The 16526-nt window shown below is 47.3% G+C and overlaps 1 protein-coding gene across 3 annotated transcripts in view; it reads left to right on the top strand.

Annotated features, from left to right (window-relative positions):
- The window catches only part of LOC125625566 (26S proteasome non-ATPase regulatory subunit 4), a 69306-nt gene that overhangs the window by 31810 nt on the left and 20970 nt on the right, over window positions 1–16526 (top strand). Inside the window, exons 14-16 of one of the 3 annotated variants that reach the window (XM_048827797.2) lie at window positions 746–826; window positions 4447–4531; window positions 5392–8129. The exons of 1 other annotated variant lie outside the window; for it this stretch is intronic. In XM_048827797.2, coding sequence (XP_048683754.2) covers window positions 746–826; window positions 4447–4531; window positions 5392–5394 — 169 coding nt within the window. In that variant the 3' untranslated portion in view covers window positions 5395–8129. Of the gene's footprint in view, window positions 1–745; window positions 827–4446; window positions 4532–5391; window positions 8130–16526 lie in introns of those variants that run through there. One more of the 3 variants, XM_048827798.2, reaches the window with a different exon arrangement.

Raw genomic sequence — 16526 nt, 5'->3', positions numbered from 1 at the left:
TGTGTTTGAAGACCAAGGCAGTGTTGCATCCTCTGCTTTGTAAGGTGGTGAGTCTTGTTGGCCTTCTAGCTCCTTGCTTGAACTGTAGCAGCTTTGGTTTTTTACTTGATCGTTTGAAATCTTTTACAGTAGGTGATCTGGTGAAATGTCACTTAAAAAAAAAAAAGACATGCAGGAGAACATGAGCAAGTAGCAAGCAGGATCGACAGAATTTACTTGATTTTTTTTTTTCCAGAGGTGTTGAGCTCTTGCAGCTCTCATGGATTCCAGTAGAATTATAGGTGCTTAACATCTCTGAAAATGAGGCCAAAAGAAAATGCATTTCAAAAGTGCATCTGCTAGGAGATGAATGTGCATAGACAGCTGTAAGGAAGCAATGAAAGGACCCCCTTGAATCTTTTGTTTGTTGCAAAAGGGGTAAGAATGGTAGAGAATAGGAGGGGCTGTAAGAGGGGGGCAGTCTGGGTCATGGAAGCACACAGCTGCTCTGATGCTCATTTCTCATATCACAAATGATCAGAAACATTCTGTCCTCATTAATCATAGTCCATTGACTGCAGAATGTCACAAACCCAGTCCAAACCAGTGGGCCAGAACTGGATTATAAATTTATAATTTGCCCATCTCCGACACACTTCTTTATAGGGATCCTAAACCAGATCTTCTCCTTTTCAATAAAGTCAGCATGTCTGAGGTTTTTTCTTGACTCACCACTGAGGGTGTCTCTCCTTTAATTTCTGCTTAGGTCAGTGGGAGTGCAAGTTCACAAATCTGAAACCCCACCAAAGGATTTGGCTAGAACAGCTCCTGTCATCTGCTCAAATAGGTGAGGGCGAGGATCGTGCTTTGCCTGAAACCTCTTCAGTTCTAAACAGAATTTTGACTTCATCTGCCTGTAGATGAAGTACTTAGTAGCCTGTTTTTAGTAGGACCACTTGACCAACTTGCCATGTGCCCCTTTACTGTTCAGAGGCTATAAGTGCTCTGCATATTGGGAATTCGTCATATGTAATGTAATACCATGTAACACAGTGGGTGCTTGCACCAAGTTACATATGCACTAAGGCTGCTGTAAGCCAGAAGGCGGAACGATAAGTGCCTTCAAGGTCTGGTGTTGTCCTTGCATGACATAATATTCCCAGCATCTATAGGATTTGCCCTGCTGGGTTAATCCCGCTGGTCCATCAAATCTGGAATCCTGTGAACATTTATTGATTTTAAGGGAGGGAAACATCTTCCCTCCCGCACCCATCCATTAATACACTTGGCCAATGGGGCAACACTACGCATGGAGAAAGCAGTTCCTTCCTGACCCCTGCAAGCAATCATGAGAGGCAATTACTTTTCTCTAACCTCCCATAGATACAAGTGAGGACAGATTGCTAGAGCAAGGGTCTTGGTCTTGTGTTCAAATTCCAGGGCACTGTATTAATATACTAGCACTGAGGTAGCTTCATAACTATAGTAATTGTTTACATGGAATTAAACCAGAGTTTCTCCTTCTCTATAGAGTCAGCAAGCCTGTGGCTTTGTATTTACCACTCAGTGTGAAGTTTCACCTTTGTAATCTCTGTGTAGGTCAGTGGGAGTTCAAGTTCACGTGTCTGAAAACTCTACAATTAGAACAATTCTCAGCTTCCGCTCCAATAGGTGAGGGTGAAGACCTAGTCAGGAAAGGCACTAATTTGCTCGGTACTTAAGTTCTAAACACAAGGGGATGGGCCCCCTATTTTGCAATACCAGGTTGAAAGAACTACTCCAGTCTCTGGTTTGCAGCACAGCCGCTTCCTCTGCTGTGGAGTGCTGCTATATGCCTCTGTGAACGGTGCCCAGTCTGCACTGAAGACAATGCGCCCCTCAGAGCTCTGTAAGCAATACCACGCTGTTAGCGTGTGCTTGCAGCAAATCCTGCCTGCCTTTGTGAGGGATAAAGCAAACCCCCTGGTGCCTGCCACTGATATGTAGCTGCCCCTGCACAGCTTTATGTACGGAGTGCCCCGGGCCAGCACTGACGGCAGAGTAGGCTTGCCATGCTGAATCGAGCCACTGAGCCATTCAGTCTGGTGTCCTGCCTTTTGCTGTAACCAATACCTGGTGCTTCAAAGAAAGTTGCAGTGTTGTGCAGTGGGAAGGAGAATGTCTCCCTGAGAGACGTGGGGGTCAGCTTATATGCTGTATAACCTCAAATGAAGAGAGGGGTCAGTCCAGAAAAGCATGGGGCTGGAAGTTAGGACTCCCCTGTGTATCTAGACCCAGCTCTGCCATTGACTCTCATATTGTTTGTGAAGTACTTTGAGATCCCTGAACTGTGCAGCTAAATAAAGTATAAATTATTCAGCCATAGTGTTTCATTGGCATCCTGTGGCACTGAGTTCCATAGGTTGACCTTCCTCATGGCTTTAGGTGGGGGATTTCTCTTCATCCCTTTGCTGGATTCTGTGGCACTAAATAAATGACCTTAAAATTAGGATATCATTTCTTAATTTTAAAACACAAGCTTTATGTGGGTTATCACCAGACTTTCCCCTCTTTGTAAAATCAGTGTCTGGAGTGTTGTATTCACCAGCTGAGGGTCTCTCCTTTTAATCTCTGTGTAGGTCAGTGGGACTGGAAGTTCACAGCTCAGAAAGCTCAGCAGAGGATGTAGCTAGTTCAGCCCCGAGTAACCACTCAAATAGGTGAGGCTTAATCTAGGCAGGAAAAATGTGTGGTACCCTCTGTGTCCAAACACAAGGACTCCAGTGTCTCCAGTCTGCTGAATATGAGTGAACAGAAGATTATTGAGCAGAGGTCCTAGCTTTGCATGGTGACCACTTTTCATGTGCTGAATGGGTGGAAGACTGCTCTATACATTTCATACCCTGCCAATGATGCACGCAGCACCAGATGACAAGGTGTAGCCTGCTGGAAGCAAACAAGCCCTGGGTGCATTAGCAGCATAAACCAAAGTGCCTTCAACTTCAGAAGCATGTGGCTTTCCTTATGCCGTCACAACATGCCGATGAAGTGAGCTGTAGCTCACGAAAGCTCATGCTCAAATAAATTGGTTAGTCTCTAAGGTGCCACAAGTACTCCTTTTCTTTTTGCGAATACAGACTAACACGGCTGTTACTCTGAAACCTGTTCTTTAAGACAGTGACTGTAACGTGACTAGCGTCTCCTGGCCTGTGTAATGCACGGTACGGTGTGACATCCATGCTCACCAGGTTGAACTTTCCCTTTATCTACTTCATGGATTCTCAACCTTTGGGTTGTGAAGTGGAGTCAGGAGATCATGACCACACTGCCTGTCCTGTGTTGCTAAGTGGGAGGGGTGGGAAGGCCCGATTTGGAAACCAGTGCATCGCCAGCCCCAGAAGGCAATCATTGGGGTCGCAATGCATGACAAAATTACAATTTAAAACAAAGAAACTCTCTCTCCCCGACTCCCCATGCACCCTGGCCCTTTTCAAGGTCAGATCTTGTCAGCCTCTTGAAACACACATGCAAATTAGAGACTTAACATTGGTGCAACTGCTTATTTTATTGTAAATGTTAGGGGACAATGAAAATTTTTGACTTTGAATAAGGGATTGCCATTTTGAAAAGGTTGAGAAACACTGTTCTAGCCCATTATGTCATTTTATCGACTCTTTGAAATGGCTTCCAGCTAGGAGTATTTATTTACATTCCAACTGTGTGCTAGGGCAGGAGTTTTCAAGCTGTGGTCCGCAGACCCCTAGGGATCCGCAGACTAAGATTTCCAAAGGGGTCTGTGCCTCCATTTGAAATTTTTTAGGGGTCCACAAATGAAAGAAGGTTGAAAACCACTGTGCTTGTAAAGAAGAGCCATTGGTTTATCTGAACCATAAGCGTTCTCATCTAGTGTTTAAGATCCACGTTTACACAATAAACAGAGCAATTAAAACCAGGGGAGGGAAGGTGACTGTTCCAACTGTGTAAACACTAGGGATGGAATGTTTGTGGAATGGAAACATGACGTAAATTGGCCTTTCTTTGCATTTCCCTAAATGAGTCACCACCCAGTGGTGGGCCCCACCTGCTTGCCTGAAACTCCCCTTAGTTTGAGTCTGTGATGAGTGCAGTTCTTGTTTGAATAAAAATCTCTGGAGTACCCATGTAAAATGTGGGAAAGGAGCAGTCTTCCCCGGAGAGACAGTAACACATCACAGCTCTCTTGTGAGGCAGGGAGGGGAAACCTGGATTCCAGACTGGCAGAGTCACTTCGGGGTGGAGTCTCTTTTTTTTTTCCTGGTGCGATCTTTTCAAGTACACATGCCAAGGTGGCCAATGAGTCAGGAACATCTCACGTGTGGCTAAGAGATGCTTTATACATCACTTGGATATTACTGTGGGCGTATTAGGAAACCCAAAGGAACACAAAGAATTTTGAAGGCTTATTTAGAAGAAACAGCTTTATAGGTGCCCTTTTTCTGTTTCCCCCAGTGGCTCCGCAGGGCCTTTGGTAACAGAACGCTCCTCAGAACTGACAGAACATTTTGAAGACGTACCAGAGACGGAGATAAGCTTTGTAAGTGCCTGCATTTCCATAAGTGCAAGAAGGGCTCTGTCGGGCAGTTTTAGTCGCAGCTTTAAAAAAAAGGTTTCGTTTGGCATTTAATTGAAATATTCCCCTGTGGTGGTGGAAATGCAGGTGTTTTGTGCTTGGGGTGTGAGCCTCCCGAAATGCAACAGACTAACTCAATTAATTACTTCGTTTCTTTGATACCAATGGCCCCAACTGAGATTGGACCCTAATTGTGCTGCATGCTACGCAGACATCTAGTGAGACTCTGCACCAGAGAGCACGTGGAGTGGGAGGGGAAATTGAGGTGCAGAGCTGACATGCCCAAAGCAGGTCTATGGAAAAACGGAGAATAGAACCAGGGCTCCTGGGTCCCAGTTGCTTGTCCAAGCTGAAAGTGAACCACCAGCATGATTTGGGACATATAAAACCACAGTCAAGTGTAGACCAAACCTATGACCTATCTAGACAGCCTCCTTTAATACAGTGTCTGCCTCGGAGAGGCCAAGAATTGCTAGGCCCTAGATCAGTGGTTCTCAACTTGCAGCCCAGTCAGCACAGAGCTGCAGCCCATGTGGCATCCTCAGAGCCATAGAGGTAGTGTTGCATGTGGCCCACAGTGGTAAATAGGTTGAGAACCACTGCCCTAACTACTCAAGGACAGGAAGGAAGCGCTTGAAGACACTCACGTTAGCACAGAGTGGTGGTGCCTGTTCAGAGACTAGTTTTTGAAATGTCAGTGAGGCTTTGCATTGCCACTGGACTTGTCTCTTCGCAATCCAGCACCTTTCACCAAGGAAGAAACTGACTCAGACTGCTTAGAAAACCTTCCTGAATATTCTACCTATTGATTTTTCTCTTTACAGTGAAATAACAGAGGGACAGTTGTGATGTGAGCAGAAGATTTCTCTGTACTCTGCGTGGGCCGTAGAGTCTGACAAACATTCAGCCCCTGCGGCTGATCCTAGAAATCTTATCCGGACAGAATCCATAGAAGGTGGAAGGCTTGGGACATACTTAGTGTCATAGTATTAACAATGACTGAGCCCAGAGCAACCTCCTCTTCTGAAAAAGAGCCCTCAACCTGTGGCTGGTTGCATCTGGTTTTTCTGCTGCTGTCCTCTCTTCGAATAGTGGCAGGAGCAAGGCTTCTCATCTCCAAGGAGGAGCAGGAGCTGCTCCATGCAGGCCAGAGTCCTCTGGAGAAAAGGAACTGGCTTTGGGGGAGTTGGTTACCTAGGATTGAGGACATCACAGACCTTGCAAGAACAAAGGTCAACTCTGAAGAGCACCAGGGGAAATGGACATTGGAGCCTTGTTGGAACAGTTTTTGCAACAGATCAACATGGTGTTTGGTTTTTATATTAATTTAAGTTTCTTGAATTCAGTCATATCGTTTCTTTTAGGCTGCAACAATTATCTATTCTTTTTAAAAATAGTTTTATCAGTGTTCCACCAAAAATGTCCCACATCAGAGGGAAGCAGAAAGGGGAGCGACATTTTTTTTTGGTCACACATGAAAGGTATTGATCATGGATGTCTTTTCTATAAACTAATTTTGGGAGCAGTAGTCTCTAATGCATTTATGACATTGCATCATCATCATCATCCTGAGAAGGTGACATGGAACAGACCTGCCCACAAGACTTGGTGCTTTATCATGGCTTGGTGCTTGAAGGATTTGGAATGTGCAACGCTTTTAAGATGTCAGAGAGGTTTTTGCGTTGCTTTGTCCTGTTTTAAATGACCCCTTTATTCTCTCATCCTCCCACAGAATGAGAAGCAACAGAGATTTGGGGAGATCTTGGTGCCTGGCACATTTTTAAGCCTTCAGTGTTTCTTAAGCAAATGGACCAAACCGATCCTGCTTGGTTTTTTCCCAGTATTATGTGTCCTCCTTGGGACACAACTTGTAAAACCTGCATTTTTTTTTTTTTTTTTTAAATAGCTAAATTCCCTTTTGATAGCTATGCTTGTCTCTTACCCCTTGGCATCAGGGTTACCTTTTGCGCACAGTGCTCTGACTGCTTCCAAATAGAGATTCCCATAATGCTACTCCATATAAATGGCTGCTGGGTCTCTGTGCAGAGCAACAGATTTTGGGGTTTTTTTTGCCTCAACAAGTGTGTGTTGCGCTCTGATTCCAAGGCTGCGGCTTATTAGAATCAGCTGAAAAGACGCATTGCTGTATTACCTTAGCCATTTGCTGTACATAAGACTGTGGCAGTCCTTACCAAGATACCAGCTGCAGACACATGGTTAGAAAGCTGAGCATATGTTGTACTGATTTTTATTTTCACTAAAGTTTTTTTTTAAATTAAATGAATCTTAGTCTTTTTTCCCTAAAAACAGTGACCCTCCCCCACCTCCTTTTCACAGATTAAAAAATAGAGAAATTCAAATTGTTGCTCTTGCATATGCAAGAGTTTTTTGTATGCCGATTAGCAGTCGTTGCTAATAAAGCCGAAGAATGTAGCGGCTTAGAAGGGGTTTTTTAGTTGATGTATCAGGGCTGAGTGTTTGGGGTTTTTTTTTTTCCAATCACATTTAACGTGGATAGAGTTCAAGCTGTTAGTTTAAAAAACAAACAAACAGAGCTTTGAAAGGCAGAACAGCCTTTCTCACAGAGAGCCAGCCAGGTGTCCAAACGCAAAGACATTTAGTCAAGCAGGAAAGCGGTGGTCTCTGAGTAACGTCTGGAACCTCTTTATCTAGATTTAAACGTCAAGCAATGTCCTGATGAGACCTGTACCTTGAAGATCAGTGTAGTGACAATGGGAAACCGCTCTAGTGCAATTTCCCTCTTTCTCCCCTCTACTCAGCAGGTTATTCTTCATATCCTGATGAACCGTCTATATTAGACACACGCTTTCTGATCTTCCCTCCTCACTCAAATCCTTTTTTTACCAGGAGGAAAGAAACCAGTTCAGTTTTGGTTTTTTTGTTCATGATTTAATATTTATGAAGTTGTATTTAAATGTTTTATTCCGGGAATAGTTATGCAGAGGGTGGGGGAGGGAGGGCGTTGACATTTATATATCATAATTATCAACCTCTGCTTTGCAATGGTTTAACAGCAAAGGCTTCTTGCATTCTAAAAGTGGCAGGATAACTGGTGTAAGGTATTAAAACTTGATCGGTTATTTCCATCACAAGGTTCGCTGTCTGGCTAATGGCTCAGAGAGTTGGGTCTGTGAAGGGAGGGGTCAACACCCTTGATCCTGGCTCCCTGTTTAAGCCTCTCGCCCTACCCTTACCCCTCCATTGTTGGACTGAAATGCGGGGCGAAGGAATAGAGAGCTGCTGATGGCTGGACCTCTTTCCTGCTCAGTCTACGCTGACAGCTTTGATTCCACACGGCAGGGTCCATTGCTGCTTCGTCAATCCACCAGGGAGGATCTGACCTGTCAAGCATACATCCTTATGAAACAACTTGTGCCGTGTTGTGAATATTGTCATTTTAACCTTGTAACACTTTTGCCATCGTTGGCTGTTAAATTGAATATTAAAAACAAAAGCTGTCTCTTAGGAGCCTGTCCTACACAGGGGATAATATCGCCGTGATGGGATATTACAATACACAGTGTGCTACCAAACCCAGAAAGGTGTGTGTATTTTTATTTTATTTATTTCTCTTGGTGGTGAGGGGTGGCTTGGGGGGACTTGAAACTATACTTCATCCATTTCATAACATTCATACAGCCGTCTCCCAGCATGCAGCAATGGAGATGGTAGATGTGCGAGACAAGGAGAGCTGGTAAGGACTAAGTTCAGGGAACTGCTGTTGAAGTGTTGAGTTCTGAGCTGTGCTTGTTAAAAGGAGAATTATTGAGACCTGTTGGCTTGGAGCGAGCTGTCTGCAGTGGCTCTAGCTAACGCTCTGTTCACTGCTTCTATTTAGGCCTGGTCTACAGTTGAAAAGTTAAATAAACCTAACAGTTGCTCTGGGCTGTGAAGAATTTTGCACCCCGAGCGCCACGGTTAAGTTGACCTAACCCCAGTGTAGATGCAGCTAGGTCAACAATAATTCTTCCGCTGACCTAGCTAACCGCATCTCAGCGAGATGGATAAAACTCCTTCCATCAGTGGAGGAAGTGTCCACACTACAGCGACAGTGCTGCAGCTGTGCTGCTGTGGTGCTTGTAGCCTAGACTTGGCCTGAGAGGTGTCCTACTGAACGCTTAATTTTGTCCTTGTGACGGGGTTCACTCACCAGTGCGGTGGCTCCTTGCATCTAGGTCTGGGGATCAGCTCTCTACCAGTCTGGTGCCTCCTCATTTGGTTGTTTGCCCTGTAGAGACACTGGCTGTGGAGTGCTCCATTTTTGTCACAGCCCTCTGGCCAGGTCACTGTAGCCCTGCCCTGCCAGAGTATCAAACTCTCCCTGGACAAACTATCTGCCATCTCAGACGGTCTTCTGCTTCACCTCCAAGACTATGCCACTTTTCTTGTGGCCACTAGGGGAACCTGTCCCTGGAGTAGTGGACAGGGCCCATATGCCCATCAACCAGTCTGCTTCAGTTCTGACCCTGTTTGTTTCCCTGCATTCTTTCCTACCTCTCTTCTCTATCTTCTCCTCCTCCTCCGGGTTACTACTGGACCTCAAGAAGTCAAGTCCAGTCCCCTGCCCTGCATCAGGACCAATAAACCTAGACCATCCCTGACAGGGGTTTGTCCAACCTGTTCTTAAAAACCTCCAATGACAAAGATCCCATAACCTCCCTTGAAAGCCTAGTTTAGAACATAACTACCCCTACAGTTAAAAAGTTTTTCCTACTCTCTAACCTAAATCTCTCTTCCTGCAGATTAAGCCTATTACTATTTGTCCTACCTATAGTGGATGTGTTGTGATGATTAGGCCTATAAATTTATCCTAATTGTCAGCTCAACTGTGAAAAGCGAGTGAAGGTTCATAAAAGTGTCACGATAACCTATTACAAGTGTTGATGGGAGAAGATAAAAATGGAGATGGATTGAATTAGTCCAAACCCCAAGTCCTCCTGATCCAATTCAAGGACTGTGTTAAGATCATGCCTAGTAAATGAGAGAAGTGTGGGACTGAAAATCAGTTAACTCAAATTGGTGTCAGAAATTAAGCATAATTGGTGGACAAAATGAGGGGGGGGGAGCCATTCCACCCATCATTCCTCCTTGGGGGTCCTCAAAAGACAAGAGGGGGGAAGCTGGCTACTGAAAGGAGGGGATGTAAACACAGTCTAAAAGATAAGAGAAGGGAAAGGAATGGGTTTCACCATTGCAGCTGCCACCCCATTATTTCCCGGGACCTTGAACCTTCTTCGTCTTAATCCTGAGAGACGTCTTGACTGGGCAAATGTTATACCAATAAAATAAAAACCAGCAGGATCTTATTAAAGGGGAAAAGGCAAAATACCACATTTATTGTGAATACAGAAAGAATCATAGTAAGCAGTTAGTTATAGCTATAACATTCCATTCAATCTCATATTTATTCACACATTCATTCATACACACACACACACACACAGGTTCTGCAAGGTTGTTATCATAGTTACCAGCCTTAGAGTTGCTCATGCCAAGCCACTGGCCAGGTGGCCTGGACACGAGGAGGGAGCAGGGCCTTGTCAGATGCACATCTGATGCTCTTGGAAGTTGGTTTGCAGAATCAGACCCCAAAGTTCTCACTTTCTAGAGTCCATTTTTATAGGAATTTCTTCCTATGCCAGTCTATGGGAATTGCTTCATCATGCTGTTGCTGAATCAATCAGCAGATGGCACGTTCCTGATGGTTCCGTGCTGCCAGATGTTATCTTGTTCTTTGGTTCTCCCATTCTTGAGGCTGTTGGGTGGATTCCAGTCTGCCCTCCGGGGGTCCTCTGGTTATTTCCACTTGATGCCTTCTTCAGCCGATGGACACTGGATTCTTAGGCTGGCACCTCCCTGATCATTCAGTTATTATCCACACCAACCATCCATCCACATACATCCTCTATCTCTATTTTAATCACAATTGTTAACAAAGCGAGATGAATACAACAAAAGGGCGGGGAGTCTCTGGGTGCTGTTTCTGTTGTTACAGAGTATTGCTTTGAGTCTCTCTCTGTGAGAGTAGTTGTTGTTACAAAGAATTGCTTTGAGAACAGACTGTCTTAGAATGTACTAACACAATTAGCAGCTTGCAAGTTTCACACATAGAGGGAGAGAAACAGTACCAAAAACTAAGAGACCTCTTAATTAGTAATACCCTGGAATTTAAACTATGGGGAAATCAAACTCATTTGTGATTTTAATACAGAACTTCTTTAATATGATCCAACACCAGACCAGGGAGAGGGACCACCACCTCTGCCAGCTCCAACTAAATCCCAAACAGCACCTGGATTGTGAGACTTCGTCTTTCTCCCAATATGTCTTTTCCCTTCCCTACCTTATTTCCTCTCTTCCCTGCCTCTGTCCCCTTTTTCCTTCTGTCTAAGAAGAGGCTGGCTTAGATGACCAAGAGCCTGTGATTGCAAGGACAGCTTACACTACTGTTGCAAAATATGCAAAGTGCAATGCTCTAAAATGCCTACTGCTGGCACAAGTTTGCCAGGTCTCAGAGTGACTGATAGGCACATTGTGTGGTCTTGTGTTTGTTCTGCAGCAAGGCTCCACCGAAGAGCCAGCTGCATTGTCTCTCTTTTGCTGTTCTTTCCTTTCACCTTGAGTGTGCTCGTCTTGTTTGGTTTTCTGGAAAGCAGGATTGGACTTGAATAATAACAACAACGCCAGCTCCAGTCCATTTCAATTAGTGTCTCTTTTCCCCAAAAGGACAGTTCTGGCCATCTTTAATGCCATCTAGAAGACTGTCAGCTGAGGTGGGGGGAGGGTCCTTTTAAAAACTCCAGCTCAAAGGAAAGAGGGAGGGGTGTTAAAATGAAAGCCTTACTTAAAGCTTTGCATTTTTCTTAAAGTTAGTGCAGTTAGTGATTTTGAATGGTGTTTGCACCATAGTATAAGCAGGCTGAGATCTGAGTACCAAACCCCGAACCTTGTTTTACACTGTTGGAGAGTAACAGAATCATGTTAACACCTTGGACTCTTTGGGCCCCTGTATTCCATCTAAATGACTACAACAGACATGGAGAACAGTTGATCCTTATAACAGTCCTTAACATGTTTGAGGACTGTTACAGGTCCCCAGACTAAACATGCCCAATCTTCATAGGTCAGGTTTGCTAAACTTTTGAGCATTTTTGTTGCTCTCCTCTGGACTCTCTCCATTTAGTCCACATGTTTCTTAAAGCGAGGTGTCCCATACGGGATGTGTTACTCCAGCGTAAGCCACACCAGTGCTGAGTGGAGTGAGACAGTTTCTTCCTGTGTCTTCCATGTGACACGGAACTCATGCTCTAATCCATACAGTTGATAGTATTTGCACACAGTTGTCATTAGGTTTCAGAATCAACAACCCATTTACATGATTAAGTAGTTCGCACCTCTCAAAACTATTGTTTGTCTGCAGGCTCTGAAACCAGAGCAATTGCATGGATTACAAGACCAAAAGAGACCACTGTGGTCGTCTAGTCTGACCTTCTGTCTTAACACAGGCCAGAGACCTGACCCAAGTAATTCCAAGAGCAGGTCTTTTAGAAAAATATCCGATCTTTATTTAAAAATTCAGTGATGGAGAATCCATTATGACCATTGGTAAATTGTTCTAATGGTTAATTACTTTGTTTTAAATTTACACCTTATTTCCAGTCTGAAATTGCCTAGCTTCTACTTCCAGCCATTAGATTGTGTTCGACCTTTCTCTGCTAGACTGAAGAGCCCATTATTAAATATTGTTCCCTATATAATTATAGGCTGTAATCAAGTCTTCCCTTCACCTTCTCTTTAAGCTTAAATAGAAAGTCTTTGAGTCTCTTACTATAACGTATGTTTTCTAATTCTTTATTCATGCTCCTGGCCCTCTCCAATTTTTCAACATCCTTCTTGTGAATTGTGGGCACCAGAACTGCACACAGGATTCCAGCAGCAGTGCCAAATACAGGAGTAAAATAATCTCCCTGCTTCTACTCGAGATTTCCCTGTTTATACATCCCACCAAGACATAGGTTGCTTAAGGTCAAGGCCCTTCACAGCCTATCCCCACTGTCCCTGTCATGTCTCATTCGGTATCGGAGGTGGGAGTCGACCTTTCAATCGGCCCATGATAGTCTCTGTCACCCACTTCTTACATTTTCAAACACCTTTGTGCTTTCTCCCCTTCGGCCCCTCATGCCTGGGACAAGCGCCCTGTAAACTGTTGCAAAGCTACAGTGTTCTCCTCTGGCACAAAGATCGATGTGAACTGGAAAAGGTGCAGAGAAGGGCAACAAAATGACTAGGGGAGTGGACAAGCTTCCATACGAGGAGAGATTAAGAAAGACAGGGACGGTTCAGCTTTTTAAAGAGACAACTGAGGGGGGAGAAGATAGAGGTCTATGCATTCATGACTGGTGTGGAGAACGGGAATAAGGATGTGTTAGTTACCCCTTCACAGAACACGCAAACCTGGGGTCACCCAATGAAATTAACAGGCAGCAGATTGAAAACAAACAGAAGAAGAACTTCTTCACCCAACACACTGTCAACCTGGGGAACTTGTTGCTAGGGGATAGTGCGAAGGCCAAAATTATAACTGGATTATAACACAAATTAGAATAGTTTCTGGAGGAGAGGTCCATCAAGGGCTATTAGCCAAGAGGGTCAGGGATGCAACCCCACACTCTGGGTGTCCCTAAACCTCCAACTGCCAGAAGATGGGACTGGACAACGGGATGGATCACTCAAGAATTGCCCTGTTCTGTTCATTCTCACTGAAACATCTGGCACCAGCCGCTGTAAGAAGACACGATATTGGGGTAGATGGATCATTGGTCTGGCCCAGTATGGCCGTTCTTATATTTGTAATCCTCCTTTAAACTCTCCTTTGCTGTAAGGCCTACAAAAATATTGACAACAGTTAGGCTGTTGGTGTGCAAAGCCAGTTTTGCTGACCATATGGCCTCACTTTTTTCTTGCACTCCTCCAGCTGTCTGTATCCAGCTGTTGTCTCTTGTCTTATACCTAGATTGGAAGCTTTTGGGGGTAGGGATTGTCTTTTTGTGACAAAATTCCTGCTCTACCTTGGTGGGTCTTGCGCTTATTGGCGGATTTGCTCATCTTGTAGCTTCACGGCAGCCCTCAGCTTGGCCGTTTTTCTGAATTCACAGTCCAGGTCGACTCCTCCTGTGTCTGACCAGGAGTTGGGAGGATTTGGGGGGAACCTGGGCCCGTCTTCTACTCCGGGTTCCAGCCCAGGGCCCTGTGGAATGCAGCTGTCTAGAGTGCCTCCTGGAACAGCTGTGTGACAGCTACAACTCCCTGGGCTACTTCCCCATGGCCTCCTCCCAACACCTTCTTTATCCTCACCATAGGACCTTCCTCCTGGTGTCTGATAATGCTTGTGCACCTCAGTCCTCCAACAGTCCGCGTTCTCACTCCCAGCTCCCCACACACACACACACCACAAACTGAAGTGAGCTCCTTTTTAAAACACAGGTGCCCTGATTAGCTTGCCTTAATTGATTCTAGCAGCTTCTTGATGGGCTGCGGTGTTCTAATCAGCCTGTCTTAATTGTCTCCAGAAGGTTCCTGATTGTTCTGGAACCTTCCCTGTTACCTTACCCAGGGAAAAGGGACCTACTTAGCCTGCTCTCCTGCTGTTGCCGCCCTCTGGCCTAGGCTTTCCTTGCTTTTTGCCCCTGCTTTTGGCTTCCCCCCACCCCGACCAGGCCAGATGCTCTCCCCCCTTTCTTTTCTTTTTGTTGGTTTTTTTTCTTTCTCTGGTGTTGCTAGAGTGCTGGCCGGCTGCTGGCCAGCTGTTAGCCCCCCCCCCCCCCCGCCCGCCCTCCGACGCTGCTGCCGCTCCAGCTGAAAACCCCCCGCCTGAGAGGGGGGGGCCGGCTGGCCCGCTTCCCCAGAGCGAGGGAGTGGAAGGACCTAGGCCCCGGACCCAGACCCAGCCACTTGCTGTTTGTCTGCGGACCCATCTCCGGTTGAGAGGACTCTTATCACTTGCTCCGGCATTTCTGGAATGCAAAAAAGAAAGCCCGGAACAGACCGAGCCGTCCACCGGAGGAACACCGCCCGGGGAATCTACAAATCGCCGTGGAGGGGGCCTAAGACTGAGTAACTTTCGAACTGTGCTCTCGTGTGGGGGGAGGCCTTGACTGTGTTTTAACTGTGTTTGTAGGGACACAGGGGGTGTGGCACGGAGCCGCCCCCCGATCCATCTGTGTCCTCCCAACCCCCACACTACGATCTTCACCCCCCCCACTCCACCATCTTTGCTGGCTGTCTAACATCTGCCTGGCGTGGGCCAGAAGCACCAGCCAACCAAACAGGACTCTCTGGACAAGTGTACGGTGGTTCATGTGCCCCCCCCGTCCCTGAATTGTCCACCCCACAGCTTGTCCCTTTCTACCTGACCCCAACTCCTGTTAATCACCTGCCACCGCCCCCGCTGGGGCATCGGCAATGGAGGTCACCGGGGTCCTGACCTCTGTCCCTCCTTTTCTCCCCAATGCTGCCTTGCTACCAGCCCTTTCCACCCTGGGGAAACCTGTTTCTGTCATCAGTCTTCTCCAGTTGGGCTGCAAGGACCCCACCCTCCGTCACATTTTTTCCTTCCGCGGGCATGTGCAACTTTTACTGCCGTCAGCGGCACGTGATGGAGAGGCGCTCGAGGGGTCCTTCCTAGTCCCCCACCAGGGGACCCGTTACCGGGTGTACTTTTCCACAGGGGAGGCCCGGTGCTACCTCTGCCGGGCGTTGGGGCATGTCCGGAGGGACTGCCCCTTAGCCAGGCAAGGAGGGGCACCTGGGATCCCCGAGACCCAGCAGGACATCGGCCCTGTCATTGCCGATGCCCCTGGCCACCCGGTACCTGAACCCACCCCCCTCCTCTTCGGACCACCACTTCTCCTGCTCAGGCCCAAGGGGCACCTCCCCTACAACGCCCAGACGAGCGGGAGAGCCCCGCCCTCACTGCTGACAATCTGGCGGGGCCTATGGAGGAGGGTGTGGCAGAGATACCACCAGGCATGGGAGAGAGCCCACCCCAAGGGGAATCCTCCCTCCCTTATGCTGCCCCACCACGCCCCCCCAAGTCCCTGAGCCATCGCCTTTACCCCCTGACACGACCCCTGCTAACCAGCCCCCAGATAATGCTATGGAGGGCTGGGCCCTAGTCCAGAGGAAGCGAGACAAGAGGAAGGCTCGAGCTCTGCCTCATCTACCCGAGGCGGAGGCCCCCCGGAAGACCAGGAAGGGGGGCACCGATGCCAAACCTTCCGCTTTGCCCACGAGTGCGTCCCATCCACCGGTGTCAGCTGGGAAAGACGTGGCAGCACCAGAGGGTAGTGTCTACCCTCCACGGACCCTCGAGGAAGCCCCTTCTGTCCTGACACTACCCGAAGCCCCCAGGAACCCTGAGACAACCGTCGTGGTGGGTGCCGGCGGGGAGAATCCTGGGGCGGCGGAAAGTGTCCTCTCCTCCATGTTCAAGGAGATTGATGCCCTAGATCTGACCCCTGTCGCCCAGGGGGAGGACGACCTTTTGCCAGCAAATCTCGATCTGGGCAACCTCACTCCACCCCTCTTTTCCCCATACTCCCTCCCCTAAACTGCTGCTTCCGCTCCCACCTCCGAGGAGCCCTTGGACTCCTCCATCGACCCGGCCACTGATGGCATCCCGCTGACGACCACTGAGCTTGCTCAGGTGACAGCCGGCGCCACGCGGCCGGGACACGAGTCGCCAGGGACACCCCCCGTTGGTGCAGAGCAATCGACTTCCTTCCCGGGCAGGGGCCCTACAGAAGATAATCCACCTCCTGATGCTGTGGCTGCTAAATCCACCACAGAGCACATGCCCAGTGTCACTGAGAGCTCCCTCCCCACCCCCTTAACCCTTGAGCCTGATCGGGAGGCGCCACCATCCAGCTGCTTGCCTCCC

The sequence above is a fragment of the Caretta caretta genome, chromosome 24 (assembly GCF_965140235.1).
Source record: "Caretta caretta isolate rCarCar2 chromosome 24, rCarCar1.hap1, whole genome shotgun sequence".
NCBI classification, from domain to species: domain Eukaryota; kingdom Metazoa; phylum Chordata; order Testudines; family Cheloniidae; genus Caretta; species Caretta caretta.
Note: the sequence above shows the minus strand (reverse complement) of the source record. Positions and strands in the feature narration are given on the sequence as shown.